The following is a 23,464-nucleotide window of genomic DNA, read 5'->3' as shown; positions in this document are numbered from 1 at the left end:
TCTCAATTTAAAAAATCAATAATTATATATTCTGTTTTCAGTTTTTCCTTTTGCTTGTCTCAGTTCTTCCAGTTTTATACCACATCGTCCCACCTTATACCTGTTTCCTTTCTTCTCTCATATCATCTCAAAGTTTGAGGAGGGAACTGTCTCTGTATAAAAAGCTATTAGGTTTAGCAATTTTCGATTTCATTTCTTCCTGGTTATAGTTTTTTCATGTAATATTTTTTTGGGAAAGTGTTCCTTTCAAACCGATTCAAGCCAAAAAGTTTAAATTTATTTTATATCTGACCTCCTATTCCTTTCGTGCCATATGCAAATGCCTGTCTTTTTCTATCACTTATCTATTTCTCAAAGGAGTGTTGGACAAAGTTGGACTGTTTATAATATATGAACCATTTTTGGCTTCTGATTATACCTCAAAACTGGAATTCATTAGAGCAGAGAACGTGAACCCACTGGAGATTCTACCAGGAACTGTTTAGGGAAAGGGTGTTGGATTTTCAATTTTATTTTATTTTCCAAGAAGTTCCCTTTTTCTAAATACCATTTTCACTAGTAAGTCAAGAATACATGGTAGTAGCTCTTTCATTTTCTTTCTAGCTCTGACTATGGCATCATGAGTCAATCAAATAAGTATAGTTACAGTTCACAGGCTAAATCATGGATACTTTCTGTAGTAAATCAGTTAGTTCAATATAAGAACAGTGATGATGTGCCATCAAGTCAATGTCAATTGTTAGTGACAGCATAGATAGGCCTTCACAAGGTCTTATCCGTGTGGTTTTCTTGATAAGATAAAGGTTTAGCATTGCCTTCTGTCACACAATATGAAATGATGCCTTTGCTATAGTCACTAAAGTGTTCATTTGCCTTATATAAATAGCAATAGCACTTAAACTTATATATTGCTTCATAGTGCACTCTCCAAGTGAACTCTCTAAGCTGTTTATAGAGTCAACATGTGCCCTCCCAAAAATCTGGGTCCTCATTTTACTGACCTCAGAAGGATGGAAGGCTGAATCAACCTTGAGCCAATAAGGATTGAACTCCTGGCAGTGGGCAGAGTTCATCTGCAACACTGCATTCTAACCACTGCACTACCATGGTTCCTAAATGTTTTATTGTTTTAACTGTTTTTCATGTCTTAGATGATCTTACTGCAAATATGTACTTTTAATGTACATTCCCAGTATTTTAAACTCATCCTTCCCATGTCCATCCAGACATGGAAGGGATATCAATACTACAAATCTGATATTATAATTTACCCTTTGTTAGTTATGATAAATTCTGGGAAGTTACGTGACACACCTTTCTTTTCTGTTTATTTAATATATTTATAAAATGATTTGAACTAAAATGGGATTTTAAAAATCATGCCAAAAGTCATGGTGGTTTTTTGTACAAATACCTAAGTCAAATCAAGCACACTGTCAAAGACCTGGATGCACCAATCGTGCCTACTGTCCCTGTCCTATTGTTTTTTTATTTTTCTTGTAAGTATCTATCTCATGTATTCAAAACTATATTTATTCTTATACCTGTATCTTGTAAGCGATTGACAAATCAAATAAATGCTAAAAAATACTAAATACTAAAAATGATACATGGAAATGATCTAGAAAAAAATTCTAAGGACCCTCTCCCCTTTGCAAAGCCAAGCCAGCTCCCTGAATTATTTGTTTGATTATTTATTTATTGTGATATATATGCTTCTCTAACCCAGATTAATTGAATGTCAAAGACAAAGAAGTGGAAGAGATGACAATTTGAGAGTAAATGGAAGAAATCTTAGAGTAAATGCAATCAAATATGGATAAAGGCCATTTGGAATAATATGTTCTGACAGTGTATGCAGCAAAGAGAGTGTACTTTTGTTTCTATTGTATCTGCATGAAATAGACCAATGTTGCTATTTTGTTCTTTGCAGCACTTTCTTCACTATGATCCTTTACAGGAAGATCTGGAGCTATCAGTAGCTCACTGGGAACAGTTTGTAACATTCATAATTGATAAGCTATTCATATAAACCTTGACCTGGATTGTGTTGTTGGGATACAATATGTTATTATAGCCAAAGCAGCCTCTTGCATTTTTCTTGTCTTTTTTAGCTTGTAGATCTCAAAGATGCAGATGTTATCTGTAATATAAAGACTATCACCAGGTTACCCAACATTTGTTCATATATTGTTAAGTTCCCTGCACCAGGACTTAACAGTTAAACTTAGTTCTTCAATTTCACATTATTTAATTTGGCTGCTAGGCTTGGACCCAGTTAAAGTGTCTCAAATATGTGAAATACTGTTGTGAAGCTATATAACAAACTATCATAAACCATAATGAAGATACTTTGGGCAACTGATTGCTCTCTTATGATACACACAAGTCATTTAAACCCATGTCTGCTTTCTGGTTTTCCTATATTTCATCCACATTTGCCCTGTGATTCATTGTCTTGAATCTAATCAAATTTTTGGTTGTTGATAGATCTGATATCTTTGCTGTGAGAAGTGCTGGTTCTCATTGGTTGATTAAACTGGCCAATGGAGACCTGATTGTACAGTTCTTCCTTGTACAAGAGTCCACACTGTTTCATGTCTGAAGGGGAAAAAATCCTTTGATTTGTAAATGTTGGGAAATCAGCAGCTGGTTTAAAATGTAGAAGCATTTCCCAGTGATTAAGATAACTGGGAAAGAGGTAGCCTTACATGTATAAACACCTTAGGAAACTCAATACCTAGATTTTATTTGGTTTTCTTGGTGGATGACCAAGGCCAGAAACTGGATGAGTTAATCTGTTCTGCTAATTGAAGAACCTGGCAGTGTTTTGCTTGGGGTAATTGTTTACAATTTTAAACTCTTCTATCAGGCAGCTCAGAAAGTGCTTCTGAGAAATCCTGTTTGGCAATCAGGCTACTGGTCTATGGCAGGGAGTGTCAAACTGGTAACCCGTGGGCCAGATGTGTCACGTGAAGTCCAAGCCCATCCCAGATCCACGAAGGGAAAAAAACATTGCAAACATCATGTGATGGCAATGTGATGCCGTGAGTTTGACACCCATGGTCTATGGTGTCTCACATGGTTTGTTTCTACTATGCTATTCAGTATTTCTGATTCAATTGGTGCTTTAGAATAGGATGAAACGAAATGTACTCTATGTTAGTTCTATTGCAGATCATTGGCTTATCTTAGCCAGTATGTGTTACATCCCCATTGCACATCCTCTGATAAACAAATAATTCCCTCAACACTGTCCAACTATTTACAAAGTCTGCACTACTATTACTGTTAATCTTCTCATCACTCCTTATCACCCATCCTCTCCCACTTGTGACTGTGACTGTAACTTTGTTGCTTGTATCCTTACGATTTGTACTGACTGTTTCCTAATATGATTGATTGCTTATTGTACCCTATGACTATCATTAAGTGTTGTACCTTATGATTCTTGACTCTGACGAATATATCTTTTCTTTTATGTATACTGAGAGCATTTGCACCAAGACATATTCCTTGTGTGTCCAAACACGCTTGGGCAATAAAGAATTCTATTCTATTCTATTCTATTCTATTCTATTCTATTCTATTCTATTCTATTCTTTTGAGATTATTTTCTAAAATTATTATGTATATTAAGACATGTTTATATTTCAGATCCATTTATTTCTGATCAATTCTACAAACTGTTAAGCCGCAGAGCTGAACATTCACAGCTGCTAACCAAACTCTGATGTAGCACCCCAACATCAGAGACATTGGGACACAATTAAACTGATAGTCCCTTATGTTCCTTGCAGCTGCTCAACATTCTTTTCAATTCCAATTTCAAGGAAAATCATTCTTAAATTTTAACAGGCAACTCATAAGAGCAAATAGGCACCCTTAAAAAATGTTTTCCCTTGCCATCTGTTCAAGACTTCCAACAACTACAATGAGCAAGGGAGACACTTATTTAATTTCTCTATAATGTCCTTGATGTTGCCTTGCTGCTCTTTTAAAGCACTTTTCAGTGCTGAATTTCATTAAAGTAAAACATTGTTAAAGGAACTCATTTGGATGTATTATACCTAAAGATAGTCCCTTTAATCCCCCCCCAAACATTACACAGAAGTAAGGTATTCCACAAAAAAACCATTTAACTCTTCATCCTATATTTCTGATATAATATTCTGTACTGATGCTATATTATGGGGCTAGATGGTTATTTTTTATCCTACTTTCTATCCAGAGGGTATTTAGGGTAGCTGTCAGTAACAAACAATTTAACAGTTTGAATCTTATTTTTAAAATGATTAAAATAAAATATTGATTAATTCAAAGTGAAAAGGTCTGACTACAAACAAAAAGCTAGATTTCTGGCCTAGAAACTGAAAGAAGGGGGGATACGTATGTTCTCTTCATATATTGCAAAATGGTTTCAGAAAGCTTCTTGTATAGATCAACATATTATAGCCCTACATAAAACGAATTTGCCTGTAATATCACAGGTATTTTCTTACATTAAACCCTTAATGGAAATATCATGAATTATTATCTTGTATTTTAAAATGAATACCTACCTATAATTTATACTTCATACTGAAATTGATCATGTAATGCTCAATTTTGTTAAACTTTATTTCCTCATTGCTATCAGGGTTGTTGATGTATTCTACAATGCTGACTCAGTGAGTTACAGTTTTAAAGGTGATCTCATACAACCTTTAAAAAAAAGATACATTTCTCACCTAAATTGATCCAGTTAAAATAGATGTTCCCAAATTCTAGATAGTTAAGATTATTTTAGTGAAGCCCATCATTACAAAAAAAAGGTGTAGTGAAAAATAAAAGTGTATTTAACAAGAAAAAGAAATGGTTCTCTCAGAGGAGAAATCAAGGCCTCGAGCCTGTTAATCATGAGAATAACCTGTAATTTTACCTATCATGTACCTATCATGTACTGTTTTGTGGAAATCTTCTGTTTTCACAATGGCAATGTCCACACTCAGAAGCTGTTAGCTATGCTGCATATATGAAAGAAAGATATAAAAACATGCTGTTGTTGAAGCACATCCAGTACACCAGGTGCAATTGGAGTAACTGTAGAGATCTAAAAGTAGTGGCTCTACTGCTTAGAATGCAGCTCGGATATATATCATGTACTGTTGTTACATATGTGAATGGGAGAGCCACACAAGAGAGACTCATAACATTAAAAAGAAATGACCACTCCAAAAGAATTTGGTTCCAGAACAGGAAAAACTTGTTGACTCAACAAAAGTATTTTTGCCTCTGCTTCACAGAAAACTCAGACTGATGAAAATTTTTGTGAAAGTGATGAACAAGAGAAGTGAAGTTTGGGACAGATGTTTCTATGAGCAAGATTAAGGAAGGCATTTTTATTGGTCCACAGGTAAGATACAAACTTTTATGACAAGCAATTCAAAGATATGTTAGTGGGGCCAGAAATCTCCTGGAAAGCTTTCAAGGATGTCGTTGACAATTTTCTATAGAGAACCAAATTAATACAATACAGTACATTCAGTTGGTTGACAAACAATACAAGACCATGAAGTGCAACATGTCACTGAAGATTCATTTTCTGCATTCACATTTGGACTTCTTTCCCGAAAATCTAAGTGTAGTCAGTGATGAACATGATGAAAGGTCTCACCAGGACATTGCCACAATGGAAAAACTATCAGGGCAACTGGAATCCATCAGTGCTGGCTGACTATTGTTAAAAACTGCAGCAACATATATTTGATACTGAGTACAAACAAAAATCAGCAGCATTTGAGACCTGTTGAACTCATGCAGCATGACGGAAGCAGCATGTCAGAAACATGTGATTAAATGCTGTACATTATAGTTGTTAAAAGTTAATTTCATATTTTTCAAGTTCTTATGTAATACAGTCATTCTGAAATAATATTTGTGTTCAGTTTTAAGGCGTTTATCATAATCATCAGAAGTTTTTCAGGATATAAAAAAAATGGAAAAAAAATATTGTCCAGTGAAATCCAAGTTCATTCAGGGTTTCCTGATTTCAGTCTGAATTTAACTACATCTATCTGTTCTTGAGCTTTGTGTTTAAAGAGCAAAAGTATGTGTAAAGTAAACAGTATAGAGCTGATATTAAATAGGTTGATTGTTTGATTTAGAAAATACAGTATGTACTGTATGAAGTTCAACTATCTAAAATGCCACACCTACTAAGTTAAAGAAATTATTGAAATAGAGCCAAGTAATTTAATTTTAAATCAATAAAGTTTCTTTAATACAGACATGCAGGGAGTCTATAAGCTACCCAAATATAGTTGGATAAAACAATCTGTAGAAAATTACTAAAACAGTTTTAATTTTTATTTATAGTTATAAATAATTTCAATTACACTTATAACTTCCTGATGACCCTAGCAAGCATGTCCATTACAGAGTTGCACCTGCTATTAGCATACTCTTAAATGCATTGTATTTATTATACCTAAGATGTATTTTCTGTTATAGACATGCAATTCTGCCCAGGTCTATTAGTTATACACATAATTAATATGCTGGCTAGTGCTAATTATACCTCAAGATCATAAGGATTTTTTGATACATTAAACAATAATGATTTACCAATGTATGAGATTTATATTGCTGCCTATTCACACATTCCAGGGGGCTTATAAAAACATAAAAACATCATATAAAAACAATAAAAGTAATAGAGAATCATATATAATAAAATAACCCCCCCCGCCTGGCGACAACACATCATATGAGCTATTTAATGGGCTACATTCCCACTCTGCGTTCCCCAGGCCCACCTTCCAGATAAGTGTTAGAGGGACCATTCTAATTTCTGTGGGAAGGATGTTCCAGAAAGAAAGAGCCACCACAGAGAAGGCCCTTCTTTTGAGTCCCACCAGGTGTAGCTCCCTAGGGGATGAGACATGCAGCATTCCTTGCCTCTCCACTCATGGCATAATAGAGTCCTCTCAGGAATTATAATTACAGATTATTTGTAGAAAATTAAATACTGAATTATTGCCTTCTCCCATTACATAGACTTCTAGAATATATTTTTCTATTACATGCATATCACATTTCTGTCATGAAAGTTAAAACAGCATGTAAAGAGTCTACGTAGAAGCATTTTACATTGTTTTGGGGAGTATGATATATCCCAAAGAGAATTCCTGTAAAGTATGTTTATGACATCATGATTTAAATAGGGAAGATTGATCAACGCCACATATAACAGGCAATTCTAGCTCTATCTATTCTAGCTGTATTGAATTTTGTACTCAATTAACCAAAATTGTTGAATCTCTTTGATGCAAATATCTCTTTAAATAGGAATTCTCCATAGAATATTTATCTGGAACTTTCTGGAACTTTTAAGTGTTTGTGACAGCAATGTGATGGTGTGAATTTGACAACCGTGAAATAGAAGTTTCTATGTCCTTTCTCCTTTCTGCATCTGTTCTTGTAGGTGCTACTCTGTCTATGAAATAGTTATGTCACAGTTTTCTTGCACTAATAAGGGAATCTCATTTGCATACAAAAACACGTTCCAGTTGCTTTTTTAAACAGTCATTATTCTCTGGAAGATTTCAAGTGGCCATTATTAACTATTCTGTATAATCTTATTATCAGTGCACCTTCTACTCATACTGTTTTCTAATATGTGGGAAGTTAATGAATCCCAGAAATACTTATCCTACCTTTCATGTAGGAAAACACTTCATGAGATGCATACCACATTTTCTGAAGTGAGAACAATCAACCAATAGAACAGCTTGCTTTTGGAAGTTGTGGGAGCACCATCACTTGAGCCTTTCAATAAGAGATTGGCTGCCATTTGTCAGAAATGGTGTAGGGTCCCCCGTTTGGGCGAGGGGTTGGACTAGATGGCCTATAAGGTCCCTTCCAACTCTGATTATCTGTTATCAGACCACCCCCAAATAATGACTGATTAAAGGTTTTAGGCAGAGAGATGGAAAACTTTATATCCCATTTTTAGACAACTGAAGATGCCAGGGATTTAACTTGGCCTTCATGCAAAGCATCTCATTTATCACTTTGCACACTTTATCACTTTGCACACTTGCAAGTGGATCTTCCCTCTTTAATGTAAGTGTACACATAGAAAAGTTGAAAGCCGAAGTTATGGATACTCAAACCAGCTCCAACCATCTTGAAACCATATTCCCTTATTTTATTTTCTCTCTTTCCTCATCTTTCCCTCTGTAGTTCATTCTTTCTTCTTTACATCCCTTTCTTTATTCATTATAGAAGAGTTTTGCTGAGATGGTACCATAGTAACTAGCAGGGGGTAAGAGTGATGGAGAACGGGAGGAAAGAAGGCCTGGACGATGCTTGTTGGAGCGCCCCCTATCTGCGTTCGCCCCGCGCGCTCCGAGCAAGCAGCAAATGGCTCTGGATTTGCGTGCTCCTTTGTGTGAAACACAGTCGGAGCAAAGCAGCGGCAGCGTACGCTGAATCTTTCCTGTCTACCCTGCTCTCAGAGACGTGGATCAGCCGTTCCAGAACCGGATCTCTGCCTCGCCTCATCCCGCATCATCTCGACGGGAGCTTTAATCCTCTTTCTTTACTCTTCCAGGTAGAGCGCTGTTTGCAGAAATAAAGCTGTTGCAAAGAAAGGGGAGCGGGAGATAAGAAGAGGAGCCAGCCAGCCAGCCAGCCAAAGAGGCAGAGGGAAAAGAGCGCAAAAAAGCGCCGAACTCTCCCAAGGCAGGCAACGGAGAGCCTTGCGCCTGGGCTCTGCCAAGTGGCGTGGGAGGGGAGACCAGAACTTGAAGTTACCTGCCCTGCCATAGGAGAAAAGCAGGGACTTTGACTGCCCCTTTCGCAGCCCTCGGCAGACGAGAACGGAGCTTTTCGGAAGAGTTTTGCTCCCCCTCTTTCTTCTGCTTGCAAACCATAAACGGATGTGAGAGGCAGGGAGGGTGCTTCTTTTGCTTCTTCTAAACTCAGGCATCTCAGCCTTTGAGGGGAGCGGGGAGCTTTTCCGCGTTTTGCTTTTGCTTGAGTATAAGCACAAAGAGGGAAGCCGAGGAGTTTGCTTGATGTTTTAGGGCAATGGACGTAAGATTTTATTCGCCACCGCCACCAGCACCACCTCAGTCGGGCGCCGCTCCTGATACCCCCTGTCTGGGACCTTCTCCCTGCTTGGACCCCTACTACTGCAACAAGGTGATTTTGCGTTTTCTCTCTACAACACTATCCCCCCCCCCCCCCAGTTCCCCGGGAAGCTGGGTGGTTGGGCAGATGGCTGAGGCTCGAAAGAGAGACCTCAGGCTCGGCAGGTTGCGCATTTGAGCGAAACCCTCAAGAGAAGCGCCAACGTCGTTTGGCTGGCACGCCTTTATTTTAAGGGGAGATGGAAAAGCGAAGCGCTTCCTTTCTGGCCCCGTCTTTATATTGTGGGCGACCTATTGCATGCTTGGGGGGGGGGGAGGCGTGTGGGCGCGTTGCAAAAGTAATCGCCTTCCCTTCGTTTCTTGCACCGTTAGCCTGAGTGCTTCTAAAATACAATCCTGGAAAAGGGTGAGGGGTAGGGGTGTGTGGGCAGATGATTGTTGGGGAAGGATTGACCGTCTCTGAGTTCTGACCCTTACTTGTAAGTTCCACAGCAGTGGAAGGAAGCTTCCTCAGGAGGAAATAACTCTAGGATCTCAAGTTGAAAGTCTCTGCTAACTCGTACTTCTGTATATAGTGGAAACATTGCGGGGAGGGAGATTTAAATTCACCTCCGTCCCCCAAATAAACAGTTCTTAACTCTGCTTTCAGCCACTGAGGCAAGAATGACAAAGCATTTGGTTCGGGTGACCAAGGAGTTTGGTGAAAGGGGAATTGGAGTTTTAAAAATCAGAAGAGTTGAAATGTTTGCCTTGAAGGTCCGGAGGACTTAGTCCAGAATTAAGGCATTCATCCTCCTATATACTAATGCAATTTGGGAACACTATCAAACACAAAAGCCTTTTTCCTTCTGTTATGTGGGCTGCTGGGTAAGGAGTAGAGTTGAAGGCATTGTCAGGGCAGCAGGAAAACAAGTCTAAAGTTCTGTCAAGGCCATGTTATCTCTATCTACTCAGAAGTAAGTCTTACTTGACACTTAATTCCAAATTGCTACTGATAGAACTGAATCTTAAGGGTTCCTTTGTGCAGTCGTTCTTTGTAATTAATATTTACGTACAAAAATAAAAGCCAGAATCATAGACTACTTTCCACATAAGTTCTTCCTTTGGTTATGTTTATCTAGTTGCTCTTTTATGAATAACATGAATTTCCACCTTGTTCCCTCTGATCCCCATGGGCAACACTGGCCAGAGGAAAACATTGGTTAGATTTCACAATCAGTACTTGAAATGCACCTCATAAAGCAAGAGAACAAGTATTGGCAAGAGGATTTATTTAATCCTGGATGTCAGTTGGGCTTTGTTTAAGAACTTGTTATGGAAGGTTGGTGCTTCTACAAGCATTATCAGATGTATTTGTGCCTATACTCATATGCCTGATCAATGCTAGGTTTTTCCTTGGTTTTAATTGTTTATAAAGATATAGGTGATCAACATTCTGGAGAAGTATGTTTATTAACTGGAAAAGATGGGGGAGGGGGGAATCCACTGTTAAGTGCTGTCTCTCAGCATTGGTGTATGCATGTATTTCAAGTGTTTCAGATATTCAAGATATGCTGTGCTAAATATGACAACTTCTGATTTATGCTTGTTTTACAAATAGATGATATTGCAGTTCTATCATTAAACTCTTCACCCTTCAGGAAATCTCTAGCATGAGCTCATGGGTCAGTCATATTGTATATTATTCATTTCTATCCCTGAAGATAACAAGAGACTTATTTTATCCCTTTGATTTTCTAAAGTGAAATCTGGACAGCAGTGACACAAAAGATACCATCGACAGCTTTGTGTTCAGTGACTGGATGTAGAATGTGGTTCTTGATTAAGATCAAATAAAACTCTTCCTGTAAAAGTTTTCTCTAGGTGTGCTGCTCTGGAAAAGAAGTGATAGCAGGACTACTCTCCTCCCCCATATGCAAGGCTGTTTGTGTGCTAAGGCTCTTTTAAGTACACAGTAATGATAATTATAAAACTACTTTCACCCTGTGACTTATCACTGTTATCTTTTATGCTGAGTGGTAAGCTTTCCATGCTCGGAAATAAAGAAGTATTAAGTAGAATTAATGTCTTAAGTACCAAAGGGCCTGAAGAACCATTTGGCAGTGAAAACTGAACAGTTATTAATTCTACCAGTGATTTAAAGCTTCAGAAAGAAGGTAATGACTTGAATACATATTTTGCCCATCATACTCGGGATGGTAGTCCAGATTTAATTTAAAAGTTAAATGCTTTGGAAAATCAGGAATTAAGTTGATATATGAAATCATTTTCTAATTAAGGGTTTTAAATCATTTTGGGTGGATACATTTAAAAATCCTTTGCACAGTTCCTTTCATTTTCTTTTTCCAATCAGCTTTTTTATATTAATTGTTAGAACTGCTCACAAAAAGGAACAAACTTTTTCTTTGACTATGCATTCTTTTTAACCCAATCAAGACAGACAATAGATGTCAAAAATTCTACACTCCTTCCTTTTAAAATTCAGGAGTGACATGCTAGGAATGTTTCTCACAAGACAACATTCTTTAAGCAATAGATAGATATCTCTGTCAAGCTGCTATGCCAATGACCATTGATTATCCTAAATGAACTTAGGATAGCTTTGCTGCCTGGGCCCCTATGAGGCATTTGTTGACTGAGCATCTAATTTTCTTGCATTCTCCTAGTCTCAATCAATCTAGCTGATTACAGTTGTAATAAAGTCTAAACTTTGTCTCTTGTTTTTCCTGGCTGCAGAAATACACATAATTTAGTCATCCTTCATTACTGATGCTGGAGTCTTTTTTGTAATGTTGCATTCCCTTCAACAGCTTTGATGAATGCAGATAAAAAGGCCAACTTGTATCCCAGAATGCTAGAAACATTTTTATTTCAGGGGGAAAATATTTGAATCAGCAGAATTTTGACACGCTCTTGTAAGCAAGTTCACAATTTCTTTCATCTGTACTGATTATAGAAGGTAAGGTAAATATTAATTTGATTTGGTTATTGCCATTAGAGGCTGCTTTTATGTTAGAGTAATTCCATTTATGTTGGTGGAGTTGCTCTACAGTGTGGGTGAAAAATAAGTAAAGCTAAACATGTCAGAAATACTGCCAGGTAATCAGCATAACTTTTATTAGTGGTCTTAGCAAACATGTCCTTTGCTATATAATATTTCAAACATCATACATAATCTAAGAACTGTTATTATCTAGACTTGTGCCTGTCATACTGGTTGTAAAGAATTAGGATTCATAACTATTTTACAAACTCCCAAATATAGGGCTTTTTTATTTCCCTTACCGTTAGCTATCTTTGTTTCAAAAGATTATAAAGACACTTTCTTTAAAATGATGTCTTAAACATTTTAATTGGTGATTGCTGTGTTTTCGCTTGCAGTATAGCATGCTTTGACATAGTGCCTGAGATCATGTTTCTTTCTCCAGCTAAACTCAGAGGGAGAAAAGTGAAAGAACAATGCAAACAATGTTGGTTATGGCAACTGTGTGAGGTATCCTTTATACAAATAGAGTGAATGGTGGCTGTATATAGGTCAGTCTTTGAAATAATATAGTGAAGCGCATAGGCCAGATAAACAGATTTAGACTTAAGGTGTTATGGTTCATCTCTGAAACTTAGAGGAGAGTTGGTGACCCTCTAACTAGGAGATACATGAACAGGGCATTTTTGAAAAATATCCTGTGGTACATACACATTCTGGGATCACTTTTATAAACACATTTCCTAGGTTGTTGTTGTTGGGTTTTTTTTTTTTTTGCTGTTTAGAGATGTCCTGTTTTCAGTTTAAATATATTCCCATAAAGATATGTTCTTATCCTGTCTAGCCACTGTTTTGATAAATTCTTGTATGGAAAGATGTTTGCTTATGATTTTTGTCAGTTGCCATTATTTTCAACATTGCTGATATATGAAGGATTTGCTTTAATCTAAGTTTGTTTTGACATGGATAATAAGAGGCATGCTGACTTATGCCAAGAAAAGGAAGGGCTTTATTGCTTCTAGTAGGTAGCCTGGCAAAATTATGTATGGACTTATTTTCTGAAATCTCTTCCTTAAAAGTAAAAAAGCCCACAGCTGATATACAGTTAACTTGTCAGGTGAAAAAAACCCCAAGCTGATACATGTATCAAAGAGAGAGAACATACCCTAAACAAACAAAATGGGAACAAGAAACAAGGGAGCAGTTAAGACAGAGTACATATATAAACACATTTTACAACTTTCTAATTACTGTTTGAGAACAAATCTATAATAGAGCTTTATTATTCTGTTACAAGATTATTTTCTACTATCAACTAAAATGATTTTTGATAGGAAAGTGTTAGTTTTCTAGTGTTAATGTTGTACATGCCCCAAACTAAATTGTAGATGTTGCTGTTTACAAGTTGTCCTAGAAATTCATTTATTACAAGCATAATTTTCCTTGCCTGGTGCTTTATTTGCTCAACTTCATTACTTTTATTGAAATATTGTATTTATCTGAGAAGATTCTAAAATGCATTTTTTATTTTAAGAGATATCAGCATCTGTGTAAAAGAGGATGCATACATTAAAATAAATATTGGATTATTTCTGTTTTTACTGCTTAAAATAATATCTCAGAAGAGAATATTATACATTTTTAAAAAAATTCTATTTTTGCTTATTAGAAAATTTCTGTGTACTTGAATGTTTTTACTGCTGGGTTGATATTGAACTGTAAAATACTTTAATACACTTTTTTAAGTTAGTAAATTTGTTGTTTCTTTTCACTGTGGTTTTAAAAATATAATTGGTTTATAGTTGTTTCAAACTGTAGATAACATTTATATAATTTTTATTATTATTAATATATAATATACAAGCTGAGGACGTCATGCATCATTTTATAGAGAGGCCTCTTGTCTTTCATATGAAAGAGAAAGAAACTTAACTAAAATAATGTGACATATACATAAACAATATTTCAAACATTTTCTTTGTTATCATTAATATACTGAATCAATTAATTATCATCATACAGTTAATATGAACTGATAAACATACTAGTTGGAAGTAAATCCCGCTGAATTTAGTAGGACTTAAGTCTGTTTAATTCGCGGCCCATGGGCCAGATGCATCAGACGCTGGCCACGCCTACGCCCGGTTTAGCAAAGGGGAAAAGTGTCCTGATATGTCATGTGATGCGACCGTGATGTGAGTTTGAGACCCCTGATTTAGTATCAATTGGTTATCTTTAGTATCAATTGACCATGTTTTCCATAATCTTGTGAAAATCCAAATATATCTGAATCATGTCTCCATTTATTATTTTAAATGTGAAATTAAATGTGAATTTTGAATTTTAAGTTCATGTGTATAATTATGTTTAATCTCATTTTACATAAACACACTATATGTTTTTGCTCAGATTGGATAAAAATAAGGAAATTACTATAAAATACATACTGTGAACAATATGTTTGGATGGGATTGAAGAGTGGAAAGATGACAATCGGCTTAAAAAAATATGAAAAACCTTGGATTTCTTCCCCAACTCCTTGAAACATTAAGAATACTAAAATAGAACAGTTTTCCAACTTGGCTTAGGATAAACCCCCTAGAATTCCAAGCCTCCCTACTGAATTATATGGCTCACTGCACTGAGAACATAGTTAACCTCCTATACTTTAGGAGAATTGAGGATTTTAATTTCATTGTATCAGGATGCCAAGATGAGGAAGTCTACATTAGACATACAGGTCTTTATCTGTAATATGCAGGTATTTTGGGCAAATTTTAGTTTGTGATAATTAGTTTGTGGAACCTATTTTTTTAAAAATGGATTGATCTAAGAAGTTGTGATTTTTTTTCTCTATTATTGGGACAGAAAGTGTGCAATAAATGAATTTGTTAAGGTTAGGCTACATATGAATTATTACCACAAAACACTTATTCTATCTGTCAGCACCTCCTCTTGTTTTAAATTAGGAAAGGTGATTTAGTAGCATATGACTAAATCAACATAACTTTTTGGAGTTCCTGAATGGTGAGAAACTGCAAATTGGTTTTGGGTTAGTTGTGGTTTGGTGGGGAAGCACTTAAATCATTTTTTTGCTGTATAGATTTAGTATTTTGCCATCTTTATAGTCTTATTTTCTTATGCAAAATATTTTAGTATATCTCAGATTATTTTTTGTAATTATTGTGCCACATCTGTGCACTGCTACCAATAGTGTAATCTTTATCAAATTTGAAAAATAATGTGGCAATTTTGGTAATATCTGATGGCTTTTGACTAAAGGTACACCTATGCAAAATGTTTTAATAAATTACTGGTTCTAAGGCGTTCTTTCAAAGGCCTATCTGATTAGGATCAGGATCTCAATATTATTCTAGTGAGAAATCAAAATTCCTTAAAGTATATTCATGGCCCAACATAAGCTTGTAAAAACTTAATCAGCTTACTCAGGAGCGAATCACTTTACAGAAAAGTTTTATATTTTGCTTAGGGATATTAAGGAATATTAAATGTGCTCTCCTCACACTCTCAAAATAATGCCTCTGTATTTCCATGTTTGCCAAGGAATAATTTTTCATTGGGAAAATCAGGTTCTTAATGTAAATATCAGTAAACAAATCATTTCTTTGTTAAAGCCTCTGATTTTTGTATGAATGAGATTTCTCTGGATGCTATTTTATGTTAATTTTTCATATTTGGTAAAATTTATGTTTCCTTTTTGATAACTTCTTTGCTTCAACTTTTTGTTTTTCTTTTATTGTGTCATCAAAAGTCTTGTAAAAATTCTATGTCAGTGAAATGAATAACATTTGTTGCCTCTTTTTCACGTTTGACTAAAATATTGGGTCAAATACAGAACAGTTCATTTAGTGGCCATTCAGTTACAATGGCACTGAACAAAGTGACTTATGATTGTTTTTCATACTTACGACCATTGTAGCATCTCCATGGTCACGATTAAAATTTAAATGCTTGAATTGACTCATATTTATGATTATTGTAATGTCCTGGGATCATGTGATCACCTTTTGTAACCTTCTGACAAGCAAAGCTAATGGAAAAGTCAGATTCATTTAACAGCCATGTTACTAACTTAACAACTGCAGTGATCCAATTAAAAATCATGGCAAGAAAGGTTGTAAAATGGGGCAAAATTCACTTAACAAATGTCTCAGCAACAGAAATTTTTGGCTCAGTTGTGGTCGTAATTTGAGCATTACCTGTATGTATTATATATACAGGGCCTTTGAAGAATCTCACTCATTTTTAAACTGCTATATTATATTTGTCTGGTTCTGATTGCAGTTAAAGTCTGAGTGGTGTGGCCAAAGTTCAAATCCAATTCTACTTCACTGAATAACTTTAGGCCAGTCTCAAACCAACCTATTCCACAGGAAAGTTGTAGGAAAAATGGAGAAAGAAGTGTATGCATAATGCCTTGAGTTCCTGGACAAAAGCTGAGATAAATTTTAGAAAAATTAAGGAACTATTATTTTTTTCTTCTGTAGAGTTAGATTTCTAAGTTCTATAGATTTTAGAGATTAATTAGGCTGATAGATTTTCAGAGATGATATTCTGATTAAATAATAATTTTTGGTGTATTTTGTTTGAATTGTCTCTTTATATAATTCCATAATTGGTTTTATTAGGGTTTTTAAATTGTTTTAAATTTAAAAATAGGAAAGAATATGTCAGATATTGAGGTTTAGATATGCAGTATCTAAATTAATTGGTTTCCTCTTTCTTTTCCTCTTTTGCTTGTCCATAATTCATAATCTTGACTACTGTTATCATTCTACCTTGCCTATGCTATCACATTTTTTGTTTGCATATATGCCAGTATAATAAAAGGATGAATAATATCTGCATTCTTTGAAATGCATGTAGAAAATATTGGAGAATTTATTAAGGAATGTTAATGGTTGTGTCACCAATCTACAAATAGAAATCTCTTCTTTATTTTCTTTTCATGCAATATAACTGAAGTGGTTGATCTTCTGAAATCACGATTGGCCATGGTAGTGGAATGAATTGGAAACAAAGAAGCTCAGTCAAGATAAGATGAAGATACTGCTTATATTTGATTGATATGGCCAGTAAAGTAGTATTCAGTTAATTCTGGACTCCTAAAGATTAAGCTGACAGTTAAGATGTACATTTGTGTCCATAATTTTCAAAAAAGACATGGGTGACCTTGGTTTAGAGTAGTTTAGGATGATAAAACAAATTTTGGTCTTGCCTGGATCAAAACAAATTTTTACAGTTGAGTTATTGGTAGCAGATATTCTGCTATCTTGTAATTTAATTTAATAACTTGTAACACATGGTTCTGTTTTTAAAATATTTTAAAAACTTCTGGTAATCTAAAACAGATTACTGATTTAAATGAAAAAGGTCATTATTTGTCAGTATTTTGTCACATGCTCCTTCTGCTAAATCATTTGGGTTCCATATCAAATATTTACAATCATTCAAAGAGTTACCTAAAGAGAATCACTGTCCATATTTAGTTATCTGGGCTCAAGGATCATTATATGAGATCTTCTTCCAAGTGTAGTTAGAAAATCCAAAATATGGTCATCAAGTGAGTCTCCCCAACATGGACATTATAATCCATGATGCACAATCAATCAAAATGCCCTCTTGGACACATATTTTGTTAGTGAAACTTTGAAGATCTTGTTACTTCCACTGTGCTGGTTTCGTTTTATCTTGATCATTTCTAATTTAGTTGTAGACAGAGCACTTCCATTACCGGTTGGTCTAAATAGATAATCAGTCAATCAAATAAAATATATTGTACACATAATTACATGTTTTTTCAAGCATTTGCCACCTTATTATTGCACTGCACTGTTTTTTTATTTTTTCAATCATTTTTCCATTGTTGCATCATGTTAGGTATAACATTGATACCAAATATGGTTTGGGTGAATAAATATATAAAACTTAGATATCATGGTTTAAGTGCTTATCACTTTAAGCACAATGCAGCAGGCAATTAGCCGATTAAGGGTGCGGTTAGAAGTTACAATATAAGGAAGCATTAGAAGCTGGAAAGCTTACTGGCTGCGACTTACTTTCTGTAACTGTAACTGTGTGCTACTGCGACTAACTGTGATTACTGACTGTGAGTGCCTGTGACTGAACTGTTATTGTTTGCTACTGTTTGCTGAATATCCAGCGTTTGTTTCTCTGGAGAGTGAAACCGGAGGAGGAGAAGATATCTTTATCGGCTGATAAAGATATTGCAAGGACTCTTAACTTGGACTATACTAGTGAGTCTTACTGGATGGAAATACTGTGAATGACTTAATGGACTGAATGACAATGCTTAAACTCTAACTGGATTAAAAACTATTTAAACTACAAACAGTGTTTGTGTTCAGTGTGTGTATACTCTGGGGCCCTTCCGCTCTCCTTTGGTTGCCTGGCTTGACTACTGCTGCAATACTCTTCTAGGGGTTAATCTCCAAACCCTAACATTGGTTATGGGCCCAGCAGCATAGTCTAACTAACCAGGATATAGCAGAGAGAGTTGGTGTGAGTTGCACATTACTGTAAAAAAACAAACTGTTTTAATTAGTTTAAAATAGTCAAAATATCTGAAGAGTAATGGCACAAGTAAATTTGTCACAACTGTCCATGATATCCAGGCTGGATGGAACAAACTATGTTTCATGGTCAATGAAATGTAGTTTACTTCTACGCAGAGAAGGATTGTGGGACATTATAGCAAACCCACCAGATGTGAGTAGATGGGATCCTGCTAATGATGATGATAAAGAAAAGTTACAAGACTTTAAACTGAAGAATGAGCAGGCTTTATGCATCATAGGACTGACTCTCTGTGATCAGCAGCTTGTCCATATTCGTGGAGAAGAAAATGCTGCAAACTGCTGGGAGAACCTCAGGAAGATTTATGTTCGGGACAGTGTAGGAGCACATATAAATCTTACACGAAAGCTTTTTCGAACGCATCTTCAGAGGAATGGAGATATGTTAGTTCATTTAAACTGTATGAAGAGCATTTTTCAAGATTTGCAAGAAAAGAGCTTATATTTAATGAACTGCAACAAGTCTACATAATATTATCTTCATTAGATCAAAGCTATGATGACTATGTGACTTCGTTAGAGGTATTGCCAAAAGAAAGCCTCTCATTAACCGACATTACAGGCAGGCTATTAGAAGAAGCCAGAAGAAGGCGTGAGCGTGACGAGATGAGAGAAGATAAGAAAGAAGAGAAATTATCTTCAAAGCTTGAAAGAAACCAGCAAAGCAAAGTAAAGCACCCGGAAGAAGAGAATTTATCTTCAACGGCATACACAATTAAAAGTGTTTTAATTGTGGAGGCAGAGGACATTTGGCAAGATTCTGTAAAAAGAGAAAAAGCCAGAATGTAAAAAGCCAAAGAAAGCATTTGAACTAGCCACGTTTAGCAACTCTGATGTGAAGAATAATTTATGGGTGGTTGACAGTGGCGCATCCCACTGCATCACAAGAGATAAGACAAAATTTATAAAAATGTCTACAAGTTCTCAACATATATCTCTTGCTAACGGCTGGAACCTGAAAGCGAAAGGTCAAGGTTTTGCACGTTGTCCGTACATAAACCAGGATATAAAAATGTTGTATGTACCGCAACTAAAGTTTAATTTGCTTTCAGTAAGGGTATTAGATAAATTAGGTTATGTAATTACTTTTAAAGATAATAATTGCATAATTGAAAAAGATAACAAAAGGGTAACTGCAGCTTTAAATGGAACATTATATGTATTAGATAATAGTAAGAAAGGGGAGGCACAAACTGTATTTAATAATATAAAGCCTCATGAAGAATGTATCCATTTATTGCATAGGCGTTTGGGGCATGTAAATTTTAAAATGCTAAAACGTACAGTTGAGTTATCTGAAGGAATAAGGTTAAAACCTTGTGATAAATATTTGCGTTGTAATGTTTGCTGTGAAGATAAGAGCAAGGTATTGCCTGCAAATAGGCTAAATGGTTTCAAAACAAAAGAACCTTTAGAAGTAGTATTTGCAGACATAATAGGTCCAAAGAAACCCAGTATGGGGGTGCTAGATATATACTGAGCATTATGGATCATTATTCTAGATATGGGTTTTGCTATTTAATGAAAAGCAAAACTGAAACATATCAACATTTTTTCAATTGGCTTAGGTTTGCTGAAAGAAAGTCTAAACGTCAACTGATAACCCTGGTGACAGATAATGGCACGGAATTTATTAATAACAAATTCCAGAACAGACTTAAGGTAGCTGGAATAGAGCATAAGAAGTCTGCTCCATACAGGCCAGAACATAACTCTTTTATTGAAAGAAGAGGCCAAACACTACAGGCAATGGTTAGAACAATGTTAAATGATTCTGGGTTACCTGATTCTTTGTGGGGAGGCTACAATGTGTGCTAATAACATATTGAACAACGTTGTTAATACAACAACAGGTGAAATTCCATTCACCAGGTGGCATGGCAGGAAACCTGACCTAAGTTACCTGCACACATTTGGTGCACCAGCATGGGTGCATATTCCTGCACAACTCAGAAAAAGGGCAACATAGAGCTAAAAGATTTTCTTCGTTGGTTATCAGGCAAACCATAGGGCATATAGATTTTGGGAGAAAGGCACATCTAAAGTGTTATGTAGTGCTAGTGCCCAATTTCTAGAACATGAAGGATGGGAGAAATTAGAACAGGATGCCAATAAAGATGTAATTATTGAATCCTATAGAAATCCCATTAGTTATCCCTGTAACTTTAAAAATAAAGTAAAGAGACAAATACAGGATGAAATAGTGCCCATAAAGGAAGAAACAGATTCAATAGCTGAACAGGATGAGGAAGATGAACAGGTAGTAGTTCAACAAAGTCCTCCTGTAAGCCCTGTAATTCCCAGAAGAACTACACGTGTATCTAGACCGCCTGATAGGTACCAGGCTAACACAGTGTGCCAGATTAATCAAGTTCCTAATTCTGTTGAAGAAATTAAAAAGTATCCTAATAAGGAAAAGAAAAATGGTATGCAGCAATGAATAAGGAACTAAATTCATTAAGTGATATGAAGGTGTATGAAAATGCCAAATTACCTGTAGGAACGAAATCCATTGGCTGCAAATGGATATTTAAGGTAAAAATAGATAAAGATGGTAATTTAATCCATAAGGCAAGGTTAGTAGCCCAAGGTTTTAGGCAGAATGCTAATGACTATGATGAGGTGTTTGCACCTAGTCTTAAGGCAGCAACCTTGAGGGCAGCTTTAGTGTGGGCAGCTAGTAAAAACTATATAGTTAACCATCTAGATGTGAAACTGCTTACTTGCACGCCCCATTAAAACATATTATTTATATGAAAAAACCTGTTGGTATTAAAAGTGAAAATAAGGATAATAATGATTGTTGGTTGTTAAAGAAAAGCATCTATGGTCTTAAACAATCAGGCTATGAATGGAACCAGTATATTGTAAAGGAACTAGACAATATAGGATTTAAAGCTGGTTTAGCCGATCCATGTCTGTTTAAGAGGGAGACAAATGGGAAAGTATCATTATTATTACTATTCACAGATGACATTGCATTGATAACTGAAACTAATGATGAAGCAAATAAAATAATAACATCATTAGGAAATAGAATAAAGATCAAGCAATTAGGGAGATAAAGAAGTATCTCGGTTTGAATATAAAGAAAACACGGAAAGGTTTTAAGATATCTCAGGAAGATAAGATAAGCAAATTGCTAAAAGATTACAAGATGGAGCTTTGTAAGCCAGCTAAGACTCCAATGAGTCAGGAGTTTAGCAACACTGATGTACAAAGCCCTGAGTTTGATAAGGTGATTTATCAATCTTTAATTGGTAGTTTGAGTTATATTAGTAATTGGTCTAGACCAGATATTTCGTACTGCGTGAATCAGTTGGCTAGATTCAATTCTGCACCGTGTGAAAGACACTGGATAGCAGCTAAGAGGATATTAAGATATCTTAAAAAGACAATGAATTATTCATTGTATTTAGAACCAAAGGGTGATTTAATTTTGAGTGCTTATGCAGATGCTAGCTTTGCATCAGAAAGAGACACTAGAAAGTCGACTTCAGGAACAGCCATAATGCTGGGTAAGACATTAATAGGCTGGAAGTCAATAAGACAACAGCATATAAGTTTGTCTACTATGGAGGCAGAATTCTCCTGTTTATCATTGTTATGTACAGAGTTAATAATGTATAAACAAATGTTAATTGATATAGGTATAACTGTAGATTATCCTATAATTATACATGAAGATAATCAGGCAGCAATTCAAATGGCCACAAATATTGGAGTAAAAACAAGGAGCAAGCATACAGATCTAAGATACCTAAACGTGAGACAATCTGTAAGAAGTAAGATGATTCAGCTAGAATACTGTATGTCGGAGGACAATTTAGCTGATAATTTTACTAAAGCCCAAGATGCCAGTAAGCACCAGGAGTGTTGTGAAAAATATGGGATAAGATTGTAAGGTATTATATATTTATTTCACCCAAAAGGGAGTATGTTAGGTATAACATTGATACCAAATATGGTTTGGGTGAATAAATATATAAAACTTAGATATCATGGTTTAAGTGCTTATCACTTTAAGCACAATGCAGCAGGCAATTAGCCGATTAAGGGTGCGGTTAGAAGTTACAATATAAGGAAGCATTAGAAGCTGGAAAGCTTACTGGCTGCGACTTACTTTCTGTAACTGTAACTGTGTGCTACTGCGACTAACTGTGATTACTGACTGTGAGTGCCTGTGACTGAACTGTTATTGTTTGCTACTGTTTGCTGAATATCCAGCGTTTGTTTCTCTGGAGAGTGAAACCGGAGGAGGAGAAGATATCTTTATCGGCTGATAAAGATATTGCAAGGACTCTTAACTTGGACTATACTAGTGAGTCTTACTGGATGGAAATACTGTGAATGACTTAATGGACTGAATGACAATGCTTAAACTCTAACTGGATTAAAAACTATTTAAACTACAAACAGTGTTTGTGTTCAGTGTGTGTATACTCTGGGGCCCTTCCGCTCTCCTTTGGTTGCCTGGCTTGACTACTGCTGCAATACTCTTCTAGGGGTTAATCTCCAAACCCTAACACATCATTATTAAGCTTCCTTCAATGCCTTCTTTAATTAATTGCTTAACAGTTTTGTTTTCTCCCTCTCATTTTCATGTCAGCACAATAAGCCTTTTTGCATACTTTTGACCACCTGATTCTAAGCTTATATTTCATTGTGGCCATTGGTTCCCACTTCTTATAATTCCCAGCTAGCATGACTATATGTTAGAATCTTTA

General features: G+C 35.6%; 1 protein-coding gene across 1 annotated transcript in view; it reads left to right on the top strand.

Moving 5' to 3' along the window:
- The first annotated feature begins 8,444 nt into the window (after window positions 1-8,444).
- The window catches only part of TOX (thymocyte selection associated high mobility group box), a 218,214-nt gene continuing 203,194 nt past the window's right edge, over window positions 8,445-23,464 (top strand). Inside the window, exon 1 of the mRNA XM_026692343.2 lies at window positions 8,445-9,189. Coding sequence (XP_026548128.1) covers window positions 9,076-9,189 — 114 coding nt within the window. The 5' untranslated portion in view covers window positions 8,445-9,075. The remainder of the gene's footprint in view (window positions 9,190-23,464) is intronic.

This window comes from Notechis scutatus, chromosome 3 (assembly GCF_049901735.1).
Source record: "Notechis scutatus isolate UNSWTSFEM ecotype Mainland chromosome 3, rNotScu1.2, whole genome shotgun sequence".
NCBI classification, from domain to species: Eukaryota; Metazoa; Chordata; class Lepidosauria; order Squamata; family Elapidae; genus Notechis; species Notechis scutatus.
Note: the sequence above shows the minus strand (reverse complement) of the source record. Positions and strands in the feature narration are given on the sequence as shown.